This window comes from Porites lutea, chromosome 5, assembly GCF_958299795.1.
Source record: "Porites lutea chromosome 5, jaPorLute2.1, whole genome shotgun sequence".
In the NCBI taxonomy this organism is placed as follows: domain Eukaryota; kingdom Metazoa; phylum Cnidaria; class Anthozoa; order Scleractinia; family Poritidae; genus Porites; species Porites lutea.
In genome coordinates, this window is record NC_133205.1 from 16,902,938 (window position 1) to 16,919,024 (window position 16,087).

Below are 16,087 nucleotides of genomic sequence, written 5' to 3' on the forward strand. Positions count from 1 at the left end.
TACATATTGTTTGGCATGTAAACAGCTCGTAGAATTTTTTCAAACAGACGCGCACCTTTATAAACAGTCAGGCCAAAAGCGATTGGTGACTGCTTTTCTTCTTTTAAAACAGGAGGATGAATAAAGCGTTTGCTTAAAACATGTAAGCAGTCTTGATCAGATCTGTAGATGTCGGAAGTTGCTACAGTCGATAAATTCCTACTCTGATTTGGTTTTTCTTCGCCAGAAATAAGTTTTGTACATCTTTTCCACTTTAATTTCTGCAATAAAAAGGCAGCATGTGAGTCTTACTACAAAGAAAGAAAGAGAAAGGAATTTTAAAAAAGATATTCTGCCTAGTAGGAACCCAAGAAGTAGCTGTGACGAAGAGACAACGGCCATCATGTGTTAGTACCATCGGCTAATCTGACAGCCAGGTGTAACCTGATAAAGTGAACATCTACGACGAAGGAATAACAAAAGGAATGCATATTAACTGTTTTGTTTGTTTTTTTTAGTGGTATTTTTTTACTTAGTCTTTTCCTCAGGGAAATAATTCCATTTAACATCCACTCTACGTTTGACGAAGAGTTATTAACTTGGTTATAATGGGCTCCTGCAAATATCGTTTAGGCCGTGGTCACAGGACTATGCACTAGACTGGAGTGCGCCTGCGAGCACTAGGTAATCTACTAGTCTCACGGACCAGGCCCCGGTTATTCAAACGTTGCGCAGCGCTATCCACCGGTTAAATTGCTATCCAGTAGATAAGTATTAGGGAAACTGGTTGCGTTATCCACTGGATAGAGATTTATCCAAGGGATAGCGTTTTCCACCTTTCGAACAACTGCGCCCAGCAAAGCAGGTGAAGAGGTCAGTTAAAAAACGAATTCACGCTGTTCCAAACTTTATCGTTGTTTGATGGATCGAGACCACATAAAATGAAGTAAGTTGGACTGGCCGTAATGTATGGGATGAATTCAGTATTGGATTTTTCTACTGAAACGATGCTGCAGCCTGTCCTGACCCAAATGAACCGCTCTTGATATCTCCCCGCAAACTACGCACCTAACGAAGTCCAAGAACAGCACGTTAGGGGCGATCCTTGTCAGAGGGTCCGTAAGAGAGATCCAGGGGGGTGGCTGTTCGATTCAAGACCATTCCATTTCGCTGCGCGTTTCTTTCTTATTTCGTGCAAAGATTCAATTCCACTGAATGAAGAAGACGCGGGGGGGTGGGGGGGGGGGGGGGGGAGGAGCTCCGGATATGAAAGGGGTGGGGATGCTCATCGTCTCGCTTAGGGGTGTAAATTTCGGATTTTGGTCTCACTTAGGGTGTTCTGGGCAAGACACCATCTTATTTAGCCGTGAACGTCTCGTTGAGGGTTGCATGCGAAAAAATTTAAAAATATATATTTGATATGTATATTTTCAGTTCGTTTTATTTACTCCATTCATATAGTCCAAGTTTTCTCATTTGTCTGTGTTTTAACACGGTCCTTTTAGGGGTCAAAAAAAGCTTGGGCCACGCCCAGATCGGTCTCCTTTAAGGGGTTTAATTCAAAATTTCCCACGAGCATCCCCACCCCTTTCATATGCGGAGTCCCCCGCTCCCTGGGAAGAAGATCAAAGAACTAAGTATAAACATGATGTATTAATTTTAGATACAACCTACAGGAGGTTTTATTTAATTTTCAACGGTTCTTTCATTAAAGCAAGATTGAAAAAAAGGGTTCGCGAGCCAAGAATACCCTTCCTAGATTTCGAAGGTCTTCGGCGGACAAATTTTTATCGAAACAAATAGGGTTTTCGTATCAGTTTTCCCGGAGAATCGTTCACAGTTCACTGCTTTTAATTTTAACAATCACAAATCACACCAAATACAAAAAGCCCGGCAGTCACGTTAACTGGAAACCCTCTTACAGTCCCAGGTCCGGTATTTGATGCACCCCAAGTTGTCGCTGACCGATTGAAACTGGGAGAGGAATCTGTGAGACGGAGCCTTTTCTCTTCCTTTCTTATGAGAGAAGACTGGAAGGTCCAACCAGAGACAGCACACCTCAGTTTGTTTATGACCTTGGTTTTTGGTCCGGCCAGCTACTCGGATAATGCCCTGAAGTCGTATAGCCAACTTGAGAGAGGAAAAACAACATCTCATTGTTCCTTTATCAAAATCTTGCTAACAAACCTCGTCTTCTTATAACCGCTGTATTTGAGTGTTTGAAGGAGGAGTCTCATAAAACTGAAGTAGGCCACTAATTCCTTATTAAAGAGAAGCAAAAATCCTAAATCCAAAGGAACGAAGAGCAGGTCTCCTAAAAGAAAAGGAAGGAATACTTCCTTCACCCTCTTTCGCCTTCCAGCTTGCCTCCCATTCTGTGGCGTGGGTACTCAAATTAAAGAGACTTAGCATTGTTAAACTATTGTCACATCTCTGACAACTCTTTGTTGGCTAACACCTCTCTGTTATGATTTATATATCACTTAACCTGGTTAAAATAAGCAAATGCGGAATTGCAGTTACCCAGTAAGCTCATTTGATCCAGGCATTCTTGCGCGCACTTAAGCTGAGCACTCAGTTTTTACCTTCGATACTATGAGGACACGTCTTTGCGTCATCTTGTTCACATTAAGAAAAACTGACCCGAAAATTACCATAGTGACCATAACCATGGTGAAACACAAGAACCAAGCCTTGGCGACTTTCAATACCATACTAACCAGTGACAGGTCCCTATAAGAAAAAAAAAGGGTTTTTTATTCCATGGTAACATGCACACATACAAACATACACACGTGCTGAACACGAAACTAACCGAACGACAACATCAGAAATCGAATATTAGAACTTTAAAATTAAATTAAGTTAATCCAGAATAGTAATAGCACAAGCAGTCCTCTTACGCTACGAAGTTGGGAATCTTAAAAGGGGAAATTAGCAATCTTTATTTTTTAGCCATACAGTGTTCTCTTGTTCGCATAGCTTGAGTTCTGTTTTCCATTTGAAAAATGCACAAGAAATTTTGGTTAGTGTCAGGCTTCTAGTTTGTATTGGACAAAAGCCAGGGAACTTATACTTCCAAGAATCTTAATTTTACAAGAAACGAAAAACTACTCCAGTAACGGGCTATGAGATTGCGTCACTGATACTCGTAAGACAGACAAAAAAGAAACATGACAACGAAAAATACAAAAAAGGCAAACTTTCAGACGAGTGAAAAGTCAAATGGGCAGATGAATACTGAAGTTGTAACATGTAATATTGTTGACAATTATTAATTATGTATCCGCGCCTTGATATACCTATAGTTAGTGTCACCGTGATACACTTGATGTTTTAAAAAATGGGAGACTTTCCGGGAATAGAGTCAAGACGTGACGCGATTTTGTACGTACTGTATGTTTTGAGGAGGCTGCAGGTGATATAGCTTTTAGCGGACGCCAATTTAGTTCAACTTAGTTACATTTCTTGTATCAAATGTAAACGTTAGGTGACTGTTAATCACAAATTCCCCCCTTCTACTTTTTGTTCCAAGGAAAGATTGCTAGTTGAAACGACTTTCGGCCTAAAATTGAATCAATGATGTTAAATTCCTAAAGTTCTACTAAGCATTCTTTGTATTAGTCTTCAATTTAAACACAGTCCGATAAGGCATGAGTATATCTATTAAGTAAAACTGAACAATGAACGACGAAAGCGGGAATGCATTGAAAAACGATAATAGAGGTGCATGACCTCTGTGGACGAGTTAATGGTAATTCACAACCTACCTTACAAATGAATTGTCACTGGAATAAGTGGCAGACGAAGCTAAATGTCTTGATTATTATAGCTTGGTGATGTTTGCGTGCTAATATCAACCATCCAATATTTCGCATTTTTATGAGAAAAACAACTGATGGATATAACTTTTACTCTCGTGACCAGCGGCTATCAGTTAATTTATTGGAACAACATAAAATTTCACTGTTGGTACATCAACATGGCTGCCACTTTATTGATTTAGAAGACCACTAGCCACATGTGACAGTCGTGTTAAAACCCTGTTTTTTGCGTGATCGGGTTCTTTGATCCCGTCATCAAGACACAAATTTTCTCTCCATCCCGTAATCCCGATGGCTATTTTCAGCATCCAGCATCCCGCATCCCGCATCTCGTGCATACTTTTAATCCTCAATCTCGCCCCCATTTTGCAATAAAATCCTGAATCCCGGTCTTCAAATAAGGAAAATCCCCGATCCCGAAAACCCATTGGGAAACCTCAAGTCATAAATTTACAGGGCATGCAAAAGCGTGCAACTTAAAAAACTGAAACATGAAAATTATTTGAACTGAACAAGCGAAACAACAAGCAAAAAAAGCCGAAACTTCTGCCTAAAGCCAAAGAGGGATGATAAGAAATGGTAAGAGTGATGAGTAAGATTGATTCCAGGGAAAAGTGACTAAAACTGTGCGTACCTTTTGGAACATCCGAGCTTAGCTGCTGGCCAATTTTGCGTTAGCGGGTATGGAGAAGGATAAACCGCCAACATCCCCAAGGGAGATCGCAAAAGTCCTTTTCTAGCCAAGTCCAGGAATGGATCGACCCCAATAAGCATTTCTCAAAGGATGACATTGTGCGCCCTGCCCAAGATCGAGCCAGCTGGAGACGCCTACATTCGACTGCTATTCCGTCGACCAATGATGATGATGATGATGATGATGATGCACGAACAACGACAATATTGCTCTTTTTATCAGCAAATTCACTGGGAACTATCTAATGTTAGTCAAAGTTAAACTAGGGAGAACAGAAATCTGCGAAAACTGCCAATTTATCATTGGCAAACCAAGACGAAACGCTGAGGTGTAGCTTAGCAATGTTCAGTAACCAACAATTTAAGACACATTAACTAGCATGTGCAAGCTTTATTGGTTAAAGGAAACAATAGTATGAACGTAAACATTCCTTATATATTGTTCAGTTTCATAAGAATGTAGGTGGTGGTAGATCCCTTCAATTCCTGCAATTTCCATGAAGACCCTAGTCCACAGTGTTTTCAACTTTTGAAATGGACCAGTCAAGGAAGATCCATTGGTACCACTTGAAAGAGCACCTTAAAATTTCTGAACTTGCCAAGTTTCAAGGAGCAACGACTTAAGCGAGCGAACATATAGTTCCACAAAGTCGCGAAAATTTACAAACGTTTGTATGGTGGGGGAACAAACTTGCCCCCCACCCCTTCCCCCACAATACAAACGTCTGTAAAATTTTGCGACTTTAAGGGGCTATATCTTAGTTAGTTTTAAACAAGTCACTTTTAGACTTGGCAGTTTTACTAATGTAAAGGCGCTCTTTCCAGCGGAGTCGATGGATTTAACCTAACTTGGCCATGTCAAAAGTTGACAAAAACCGTTAAAAGGTCTATTAATGGCTTATACAAAGACCAGTTATTGTTTCCATACAGCAGTTTCATATTTCCTTCCCTGTCTTGCAACAAGAATACATTCTATCAAATCATCATTGAAGTTGAATGGGATCTTGTGAACAAAAAGTTTGTCTTTTTTCTGCTTTCCTAGCGCCCAGCGCAAATCTTCTACTTGGATCCAGCAAAGACCTCGTACCCAGGCCCCATGACAAATGTTACGAGTGTTCGTTAAAAGCCAGTACAGGGCACGCGGTATATACTTGGGTTGATTGCCACGAATACCCCCTGGGGCCAGCGGATGTTGTTGTAAAGATGAGTATATTGTTTCGTCTGGGACATAGGTGTCCTTCAAGAATTCAATAAAGTCTTTTCCTATTTTACTATGGAGAACAAATTCAACAAATCCTCTTATGGCGACGATATGTGTCGATCCTTTATGGATAGAAATATTGTGTGGCGGTGGCGACTTTGCGATACCAGTATTGTAGATAACGCGGTTTCTCAGCGTGTGCACTTTCTTAGTTCGGTCCTGATTATGTCGAGGCATGGGCATGCTTTCGATGCTGTTAGTATAGTTCAGCCCCCGTAATGCTCTCACAATTTGCTTGTTATCGTAAAGAGGGAAATCCTGTCCAACTAAACTGATGTAATATTTCCATTTCACTGAGGATTCCAGTAGCTCCTCCATGCAGTTCAGTTGAGCTTCAACAATTGAGAAATGTCCCCAGACAACATCAGTGCTGTTTGCCGAAATGAAAACATTCGGAAGACATCGAATTAGCGCCTGTATCGCTTTATGGAAAGCCTCCGGGGATTTCTTGTCGATGTGGATACAATAAACGTTATGAGGCATGTAGATGGCTCGAAGAGTTCGTTCAAAGAGGGATGCACCCTTATATAATAAAACTGCGTAAGCAATCGGCAGCTTCCTTTCTTCTTTCGTGACCGGAGGATGAACAAAATATCTCCGTAAAACATGATCGCAGTCCGTATCTACCTTATACACATCAAGGATATCAGAGTCATTTCTTTGGATGTAAGTTCTGTTCACTTTCTCTTCGCCAGATATAAGTCTTTTGCACCTTTTCCACTTAGATGCCTGCAAGAAAGAAACTTGAGTTATATTATGCAATGCTGTCGATTACTCTGATACGAGAAATATCCGATTTCCACAGGTGACTTTATTTTTCTTGTCATACATGCGAGGTTTTAGACAAGTGGGCATACAAATCAAGTTCCAAGTATAGCACGAGCAAGTATTTGATAACTAATTTATCCCATGCTACTTCTCTAATTTTGAGAGAAATACGAGGGGTACAAATCTATGAAAGTAAATCACACTGGACGGTTTACATTCACTGGTAAAGTGTATTGTTACTCTCTGGCGTCATGCAATGTGGCTCGCCCAGAGACTTATTGTTAGATTTTATGTGATGCGAAGTAGCCAATGAGAGGTTGCGCTCCTATGTACAAATAGTGCAGATCACTTCCTCATTTAAAACTTACCACCACGGAAACCTCTGCAGATCAGGCCTTTTTTAAGACTGTATCCTTGACGGTATAGGTTCAAATTGGATAGCAATCCAATGAAGCTGCGTCTTAGGAATTTATACTTTGTAGTAGTCTGCGTAGAAGGCGCCTGTTAGATTTCTTCCTTCGCGCTAAAAAAACCTGCGCCAGGTACGCAAGATAACTTTGTAGACGATATAGTTTAGGTCTTTTATTTCCATTGGACAGAACAGACGAAAAGATCAAAATTAATACAATTCAAGCTTGAAAACCATTTCCAACGCTAAAATGTTTAAAACTAAATAGGAGTAAAAAGTGGTAATTTAGTTGCAAAATGTGGAGAAGGAAAGAAAACAGTCAGCCAATACATCTTAACCGGCGGTGTAAAATCAACAGCCAGATATTTGCAAAGATTTCAGCAGAGAAAATATTGCCATATTGCCGGAAATAAAGGATAATAATGGATTCTTTCTAATTGTAAGTTTTTAAGATTGTTTGCAGATTGCAAAGAGGATGCACCTTCGTCGTGGTAGACATCATGTTGATAACGTTGCTCCCTTTTTCAGTGCTGCAAGAAACAACTCGTCATGCGCGCCGGATATAACTATAACTGATACTTCTTTTATGCAATATTCCTATCATTTTAGTCATCTTACCGTTTCCTGTGGCGAATAGTACCATTTATGCTTCTGAGAAAAGAAAAAAAACAATAAGGTCAATAATTAACGATAACACTCAAAAAAGTGCTTTGTGGTAGGTCAAAATTTATAATTTTTCCTTCGGTTGCTTCTCAATTACCTTTGTTTCCAAGTCCTTATCAATAAATAATTAGGGTCTGGACAAATAAGAATCAGCGTAAGTTGAAAATAAATAAATAAATAAATTTATCAAATAATAATAATCATCATCATCGTTAATAATAATAACTATAACAATAATAGTAAATTTACATCTATAATATCAACGTTATCTATTTGTAAATTATGGGCTTACCGATGAAGGGCTAACAGATGAAAGCGGCTCTTGGTAATATGTAGGAACGTTTGCAATTGTGCATTTAAGTAAACGATTGCTGGTAAATTGACTTATTCTAATCGTTTTCTCGAAAAGTGAGATATTTCTTAGACGCATTTGCACTGCAGAGGTATGAAATGTTGAAAATCAGTACTGACAGTTTAGTTGTGAAAAAAAAAAGAAGCGCATTCGGGTCCTCCTTTCTTCTACCTTGCCAAAGCTTCGTTAGTATCTCACTCATCTTGCAGTCTACTCAAATTGCGTTCAGTTAAGGTGTATACCTCTTATTAGCCGAGTTTTCGGTCCGTACTGTAAATTATGGAAAAAAAACGAGGATCCGTAATTTACAGTACGGACCGAAAAAACGAGGCTAATAACATGTTTATTATATGGCTTCTTCCAGTTTCGGGGACCGGAAACAAGTGCAGGACGCGCGATTTGCCAATCATTTGACAGGCGTCAAGAAAGAAAGTTCTTATTGGCTTACGAAAACAATAGCACACAACAAAAGGGTTTCCGAGAAAGTGAAAACAAATTCGCCAGAAAGTTTATTTGGTCAAAACTAAGAGCACTGTAAGTTTTAGCTCTTTAATGTAACGCTGGAGTATTTTGGAAACCGGGCACTGTGTCTTTCTCGAAGTCGTTTCCATCTTTCCTTCGTTGGTCCTCGTAAAAAAAAAACACTGCAAAAGGCAAAGAAGCTTTTCAAGCTAAGTTTGTTGTCATTGTCGAAGTTCCGCTCGTTAATTTTTTTGGGAAAACCTCTCGAATTTCTGCCAGTTCATTCTCGTCTTCAAGCCTGATCTGCGTTAAAATTTTCAAACACGGACCATCTTTTCTTCCACGGAAAGGTTACGATTCAGTTTCTACATCAGCTTCGTTCTCGTTCAAACAACGCTAGGTTAAAATCTGGAAAGGCAAAGTCCACATCCCCGTCTTCAGGGTTTACAGACATAGTTTAAGTATATTCGGTCAAAACTAAGAGCACTGTAAAATTAAACTTCACTCGCCAATGTGACGCTGGAGTCTTTTGAAAACTGGACATTGTGTCTGGCTCGGAGTCGCTTTTATCTTTCTCTTTCGTTGGTCTTTGGAAAAACACTGCAAATGGCAAAGAAGCTCGTTAAGATGATCGGGTGCAGGCATGTTTGTTATCATATTTGTCGAAGGAATTACTAATTTTCTCTTAGGCAAAACATCTCGAATCTCCGCCAATCTTCGATTTTCGTCTTCTTAATTGTGTACTACGATAAAATTTTCAAACACTGACTAGAATCCTCTTCGATAAGATTACGAGTTAGTTTCTTCATCGCCTTCGTTCACAAATAAACACACGGTTTAAAATGTTGAGGGACAAAGTCAAAATCTAAGTCCTCACAGTTGATAGACGTCTTGTAACTTAATTTCAACCTTTTTTTCCGAGGTAAAGAGATTTAGAGCTCCGAAATGAGCATTTTCTTTGAAATTTTGGTCCGTATAGCAAGTTACGGACCGCAAATCGACCAATCGCATGGTAAAACAGACTCAGCCATATAATAAACTTATTATCCATTAATCTGAAGGATATTTGTAGATCACATTATGGGGATTCTTATTGAACGTGTACCCGTTTTGCTCTTAGCCCTAAACCAAAAGTCGAACTACTCATCAGACAAACCAAACTTTAATTTGGGTCGACCTAAATTAAGTTAGGATCGTCTGTTGGGTCAGACGTCAAACTTAGGACGCGTGAGACCAATCAACTGAATCAGATAAAAAAATAATTTATCTTCCGAACGGGCTAAATACCGTAAAATTCCGAAAATAAGCCCCTCCATGTATGAGCCCCCCCAAATATAAGCCTGTAATGCAAAAACCCTCCGCTAAATCGCCCCTCCAAATATAAGCCCCCCGGGGGCTTGTACTTGGAAAATTGCCCTGAAAATAAAAAGTAAAACAAAGCCAAAACGGTAAATTTACTTCCAATAGTAAGGCTAGCCTAATCGATTTTAAAACGCAAATTTCCCTCCGTAGATAAGCTTTTCCAAAAATAAGCCCCTCAAAAAGGGCCTTTGAAAAATATAAGCCCCGGGGCTTATTTTCGGAATTTTACGGTAACCATTATCACACAAATTTTTAATTCATTAATCTAGTTCGTCACATGTGAAGATCGAGGTTTGTCCCGGAGACGATCTTCAGACGTTCTATCCGTCTGAAGCAGACGGATAGAACGTGTTGGACGATCCAAACTCATTCATAAGGTCTTAACTGAGCCAGACGTCGAACTCTTCATGAACTGATAAACTTAGCGCACTTAAAAGTTTGGTTCGTCTCATGAAAGAGTCCAGGTTTGGCCTAGGCCTTACCAAGCTTTGCCCCGCAAAGTAGAAAGTACAAGACTCACTTTACACTAATCCTCTTTCACGAGCTCGTTTATGATGTATTACCTTCGGCTTTGGGCTCAAAATTCCCGACTTTTGGACAATCACAAAAGTTACCACAGCGAAAAGAGAACATAATACCACAAAGATTTTAATACGTGACAACGCCATAGAAATTACGAATCTGAAAAAAAGATAAATAAACAAATAAATAAATTAATTAATTAATTAATAAGAAAACACTGTTAAATTTTGCCTGCGGTAAATTTGGGCATCTCGGATAAAGACAGTTACTGATAATAGACCCTCTCACGGTTTTTCAAACTTTACACATGGACCAATCCGGGAAAATGCGTCGACGCCACTGGAAAGAGCGTCTTAAAATTAGTAAAATTGCCAAATATGAAAGTGATATGTCATAAGCGAGACAAGACATAGCTCGACAAAGTTGCGAAAATTTACAAATGTTTTTAAGGTGGGGGGCAAGTTTGTGCCCCCCACCACAAATCACACTTGGCAATTGTGCTAATTTTAAGGCGCTTTTTCCAGTGGTGGCCACGGAGTTTCCCTAATTATATATAACTTGTCTATATCAAAAGTTGTGAAAAACCGTGGAAGGGTCTGATTGTTTACTATTATGTGGACCTTAAAAGTACTATTAGGTAGAAGGACAAGCTAGATGTTCATTGAAATTTCTTACTCCAAATGCATTTGATCATTTTCATTCGTTTTCTCTATAAACGAAATCGCGTCGGTAGATCATTTTTCCTGCACAAGTTGTGTATCAAAGGTATCTATTCCATCAAAAGTAATAACGTAACAAGTCTTACTAATAAAAGAATCATTGGCGTTAACTCACCTAGACTACGAGTAGTCCCCCATTTTTCCTCAGGGATAGTAGAGCAAGCGAAACGCCAGCGCGAGTGATAATCACCCCACGCGAGAAAAGGCGACACGCGGCGGGGAGAGAGAAAAATGTTGGGTAAGACGTCGAACTTAGGACGCGTCAGATCAATCAACTGAATCAGATCAAAAAATAATTTATCTTCCGAACGGGCTAAATACCTCATTTTTCTCTCTCCCCGTCGCGAGTCGCCTTTTCTCGCGTGGAGTGATTTTCACGCGCGCTCGCGTTTCGCTCGCTCTACTATCCCTGAGGAAAAATGAGGGACTGCTCGTAATCTATAACTGACCCAAAATGCCATATCTGAATTAAACTTGCGCATGACCTTGTTATGCTAATCTCTCAATTGCCGGCAAGTTTTGTTTCTTATCCCCTTCAGCAACTACAACTGATTGTAGTTTCTATAAACTTTGAAAGTTCACAGCTCGCTTTACGTTTATCGTCATACATACCTTTCGATGAAGGTGTAACCTTTCTGGTTCCTCCCACCCAAAAAACCTTAAATAAGTACTAATAAGAGACTTGCCCGAGTTGGAGTTTTCCTCAGAGTATTGGAACTTAAAAAAACAAACCTATATAAATCGATTTCACTCGAAACTTCACCCAAGACACAAGCTTGACGACCTGTATTTTACTTAAGGTGTTTTGAATACAACAACACCAAATACTTTATTTGTATGACCTTAAAGGAATTACAGTATTGCAAAAGCTATTGGTCTAAATTTAAGTGTTAATTCAACTAAGTAGTACGTGCAAAACATTACAAAACGTTACAGTTCTCATTCATTCATTCATGATATTAATTTGGTTCTTAATTCAAAGCATTGCGAGATAAATGAAACTAATTGACAATTAATTAAATAATCAGAAGAATTCATAAGAAGAGATATTAAATTATTGTGTGAAAGTAGTTTGAAGTCAAGTATTTTAGTTTCCAGTTAATTTTGGAGAAAAATATATCTCTGATCTGAGAATAAGCCTTACAATCTAGTAAGAAATGATTTTGATCTTCAATTTTGTTACTTGTACAAAAGGAACATATCCTTTCATTACGAGGGATTTTTTCGTATCTACCTGTTTCAATTCTAAGTTGAATATGATACTGTAAATGTAACGGAGAAGGACAGTACTGTATGAATGAACCATAGGGCTTCACTTAATGTAAAGGTCAATCATTGTGCATCGAGAATAAATAGCTTGAACCCACAAAAACTGGTTCAATATACGTTTCTGGGGAAACTGCCCACCTACCCTTCCCCTAAGTCAACATTAATACTTAAGGTGGCCCGTTCCTATTTATATGCGTGTTGGTTATGTTTTTGATTCGCGTTTTTCAGAATGAAAGATTCAACCGATTTCTATGATTTTTGGCATACTAAATAAATAATAATGGAACTTTTGGAAAATGTTATTTATTTTTTTGTAGGTATAAAAACTTTCGAGATATCGGCATTAATTTAAAACTGCATTTTTACGAAAAATGTAAATAAATTAGAAATCCCACGACAGATTTTTCCCTAACTTCAGCAAATAAGCCTGAGAGCTCTCTAGTTTTATATCTGAAAGTTTGAAGGCAATCGTGACCGTAGAACTCGCTGCACAAAATGCTGATCAAATTTAACCTTAAAATGCTACGCTAACACATTTGTGAAAGTTGAAGCACGAATAGAGGAAGACTGCCGACAGACTATCTCCTATCTGAAAGGATATTCCTACCTAAAGCTTTATTGCAAGAAACGGAGTAATCAGAAAGTTACGGCGAATACAGTTAGCACTTTAAAAAGAACAATTTTAAGCTGAGTGCGCGGTGATATTAAAGAACTTCTATTCAACAAACTTACTTTGTATTTGTCCCCCTCTTTAGAAAACAAATCTTAACAAAGCAAAATATAGCATCTACGAAAAACTGCCAAGAGTTTTTAGCGTCGCGGGTTCCTGTTCTGAAGAGAAATAAGGCCACCAACGCCAGTACTTCTAACCATCCATTTTTCAGCTACAATGAACCCTTCATATTTGGTAATTTATTCAAGCTTTTAAGACTTACCATCACATTTGCACGGGCAGTTTGCTGTTGGGGATAATGAGAAGAATAAGACGATTGTCATATTTGTCTTCATCTTTATTCCCAGGTGGTAAACTTCCTGTGCGAATGTGATGGCAAGTCTAAAAAGCTTGAATAAATTACCAAATACAAGGTTTTCATTGCAGCTGAAAAATGGATGGTTAGAAGTCCTGGCGTTGGTGGCCTTATTTCTCTTCAGAACGGGAACCTGCGACGCTAAAAACCCTTGAGAGTTTTTCGTAGATGCTATATTTTGCTTTGTTAAGATTTTTCCAGCAGCAGCGAGTTCTACGCTCACGATTGCCTTCAAACTTGCAGATGTAAAACTAGAGAGCTCTGAGGCTTATTTGCTGAAGTTAGGGAAAAATCTGTCGTGGGATTTCGAAGTTATTTACATTTTTCGCAAAAAAGCGGTTTTAAATATATGCCGATATCTCAAAAGCCTTTATACCTACAGAAAAAAATAAATAACGTTTTCTTAAAGTTCCATTATTATTAATTTAGTATGCCAAATATCATAGAAATCGGTTGAATCTTTCATTCTAAAAACGCGAATCAAAAACATAACCAACACACACATAAATAGGAATGGGCCACCTTAACTCTCACTCAGGACAAAATGTTGGCTTAGGGGAGGCCAGGGGTAAATGGGCAGTTTCCTGGAAGCGTATAATGATCCGAAAAATTTAAGTTCATGCAAAAGCCTTCGACCCATATTTAATTATGATTTAAACCAAGGTCACGAGCTACTTGAATTTCAAGTGCGCTGTAGTTCAGTCCGGATTTAGCTGTGAAAAGCGTTTCGCCTAACAATTCGGCGGAGTAACAACAGAGTGATTGTCTTCCGTGAAAATACGTTACTCACGGCTGAGAAAAATAGCGAATCCCCAACTCATATTACGGTATAAAAAAATTATGTCATGACCATTTGATCTGTTTACATTTACCTAAAGTTCGTTCCGATGAAATCGACATGTGAATACCGTATTTATTCGAATAAGCGCCCAACTCCGAATCAGCACCCACCTTGCATTAGCGCCCATCCTAAAGGCAGAAAAAAGTTAATAAGCGCCCAGCCTCGAATAAGTGCCTAGCCTCGAATAAGCGTCAGAAAAAGATAACCGAAAAATTCCAAAACCCATTTTATGAACTGGACGTTCCTTGCCGCAGCCCAGTTAATTACGAAGGCTTTGTTTCTTTCTTGCTAGAAAACACCTTTATTTTTAACCCGTTACCTAATTAGGGGAATGCTTTTGACAAGGAGTTGTGATACACCAAGCGCGAAGGAGCGGGGGCGGAGGGGGGGAGTTAAAGGGAGCGGGCAAGTTTGAAATTTTGTTTTCATATTCTTTGGATAACACGTGGTGGGTTTTGACCGACAAATTGCAATCAAATTCGAAATCTGTCACTCTCTCTGGTCTGGTCTTATTCCTCCCCGTGAATAGATTTTTTGTCCCAAAAAGAAAGGAGCTTGGGCTATTTTCCGAAATAGCGGCTGATAATCGAATATCGAATAAAGCCATGACCTGTTTAGTCTGCTACACAGCCGTTTTTAGTGGGGAGGAGCGTTGCGTGACGACGCTAAAAACGGCTGTGTAGTAGACTATGACCTGCCCACAAGATTGATAAATTGAAAATATCAACACATTACAGAGACATAATGTGAAGGGAAGCATGGCGTGACTTTGAGATTTCTATGATTAGCAAATATAGATATGATTAGTGGCCCAAAACTGGTATGCTAGTAAGAGACACAACATAATTCTTATAGACAGAACTTTTGAACATAAATGAAGCTAGGAATGCCTCCAAGCATGTCGATATTCAACGTCATGTTTTTGATTTCCGACTCCGCAGGCAACTTTACACAATATGTTTTACTGCACAAACATTTGTATGAATCAATTGGTTTTGTTCTTAATCATAACTTCCACAGAATATATATCTGCCAGCGTAACATGAATTGTTGTCTTGAAATTCGTTTGGCTTGTCCGAAAAAACATGAGAAACTATGAAACGACGCTAATCTTCTTTTAACCAGTTTTAACTCAGTGACTGAAGTGTTATCTTTCTGTTTATAAATGTGAGATTCTGCTACAGGAAAGCCCCGGTTTTCATTCCCCATGAAAGAATAGTCTTAGGATGCTTACCTTTAGTTTTGAAACACGCGTAAGACTTGCGCTGTTTTGCTGTGTCCTTGTGTTGTTTTCGGGTTCTTGACCGAGAAAAATGAACTGACGGGAATAATCGAAGCTCATATTTCATAAAGGAGGCATTTCATCCAGAAAAAGGCCGTTAATTATTAACTCTCAACTGAAAAAAATCACGTCATTTGCAGTCAGTCCTATCGAAAATGGCATTAGAAAAATGAAAATGTTCATGTAATGTCTGTAAAGCAAAAGTCAGATTCCCTTCTCAATGTGATGTTATTCTGAAGAGTACAATCCACTTGCAAGATCGGTCCTCAAACAATAAAACTAGTTTAAGGTCACGATAAACACTGATGCTAAGTATCCGGCTTATCATCCGCGACACAAGAATAATTATAATAAAAATGGCGGTTTAAGAAAGAAAATGCTCTTATGATGAAACTTTAGATTAGTTTTATTATGTTCCAGTCAAATCCTTTTAAAAGTTCCTAAATCCATGTCTCGTGGTCGGCAACACAATCAGTTAAAAGCTAAGCTCGATTTCCGCAGCTCTCTCGGCCCTCCCCGAGAGACGCTGAAATAGACGAGCACCTTTGCAATTACTAAGGACACTGGGCGATTAATAACAGATTCGGCGCCGGTACAGTGATATTTACGCGCGGTTGTTTGTGAACGGCGTGGAAAATGTGTTCTTAAACAAT

At 39.0% G+C, this 16,087-nt stretch overlaps 2 protein-coding genes and 1 long non-coding RNA gene across 3 annotated transcripts in view; all 3 read right to left on the reverse strand.

Annotated features, from left to right (window-relative positions):
• The window catches only part of LOC140937993 (beta-1,3-galactosyl-O-glycosyl-glycoprotein beta-1,6-N-acetylglucosaminyltransferase 3-like), a 3,429-nt gene extending 832 nt beyond the window's left edge, over nucleotides 1-2,597 (reverse strand). The window contains exons 1-2 of the mRNA XM_073387545.1: nucleotides 2,565-2,597; nucleotides 1-260 (exon numbers count right to left, since the gene is read on the reverse strand). The exon at nucleotides 1-260 is cut by the window's left edge and continues 832 nt beyond it. Coding sequence (XP_073243646.1) covers nucleotides 1-260; nucleotides 2,565-2,597 — 293 coding nt within the window. The remainder of the gene's footprint in view (nucleotides 261-2,564) is intronic.
• Nucleotides 2,598-4,872: 2,275 nt separating this feature from the next.
• On the reverse strand, nucleotides 4,873-6,778 carry LOC140937994 (beta-1,3-galactosyl-O-glycosyl-glycoprotein beta-1,6-N-acetylglucosaminyltransferase 3-like). Its single transcript, XM_073387547.1, has 2 exons — nucleotides 6,766-6,778; nucleotides 4,873-6,521 (listed from the first exon to the last, which is right to left on the reverse strand). Exons 1-2 carry the CDS (start codon nucleotides 6,776-6,778, stop codon nucleotides 5,410-5,412), a joined length of 1,125 nt encoding a protein of 374 aa, XP_073243648.1. The 3' UTR covers nucleotides 4,873-5,409.
• A 515-nt stretch (nucleotides 6,779-7,293) lies between these two features.
• Nucleotides 7,294-15,518, reverse strand: LOC140936362 (uncharacterized). The gene is made up of 3 exons (XR_012165381.1): nucleotides 15,387-15,518; nucleotides 10,337-10,454; nucleotides 7,294-7,585 (listed from the first exon to the last, which is right to left on the reverse strand). It is a non-coding gene; the product is annotated as an uncharacterized lncRNA (long non-coding RNA).
• Nucleotides 15,519-16,087: the final 569 nt, after the last annotated feature.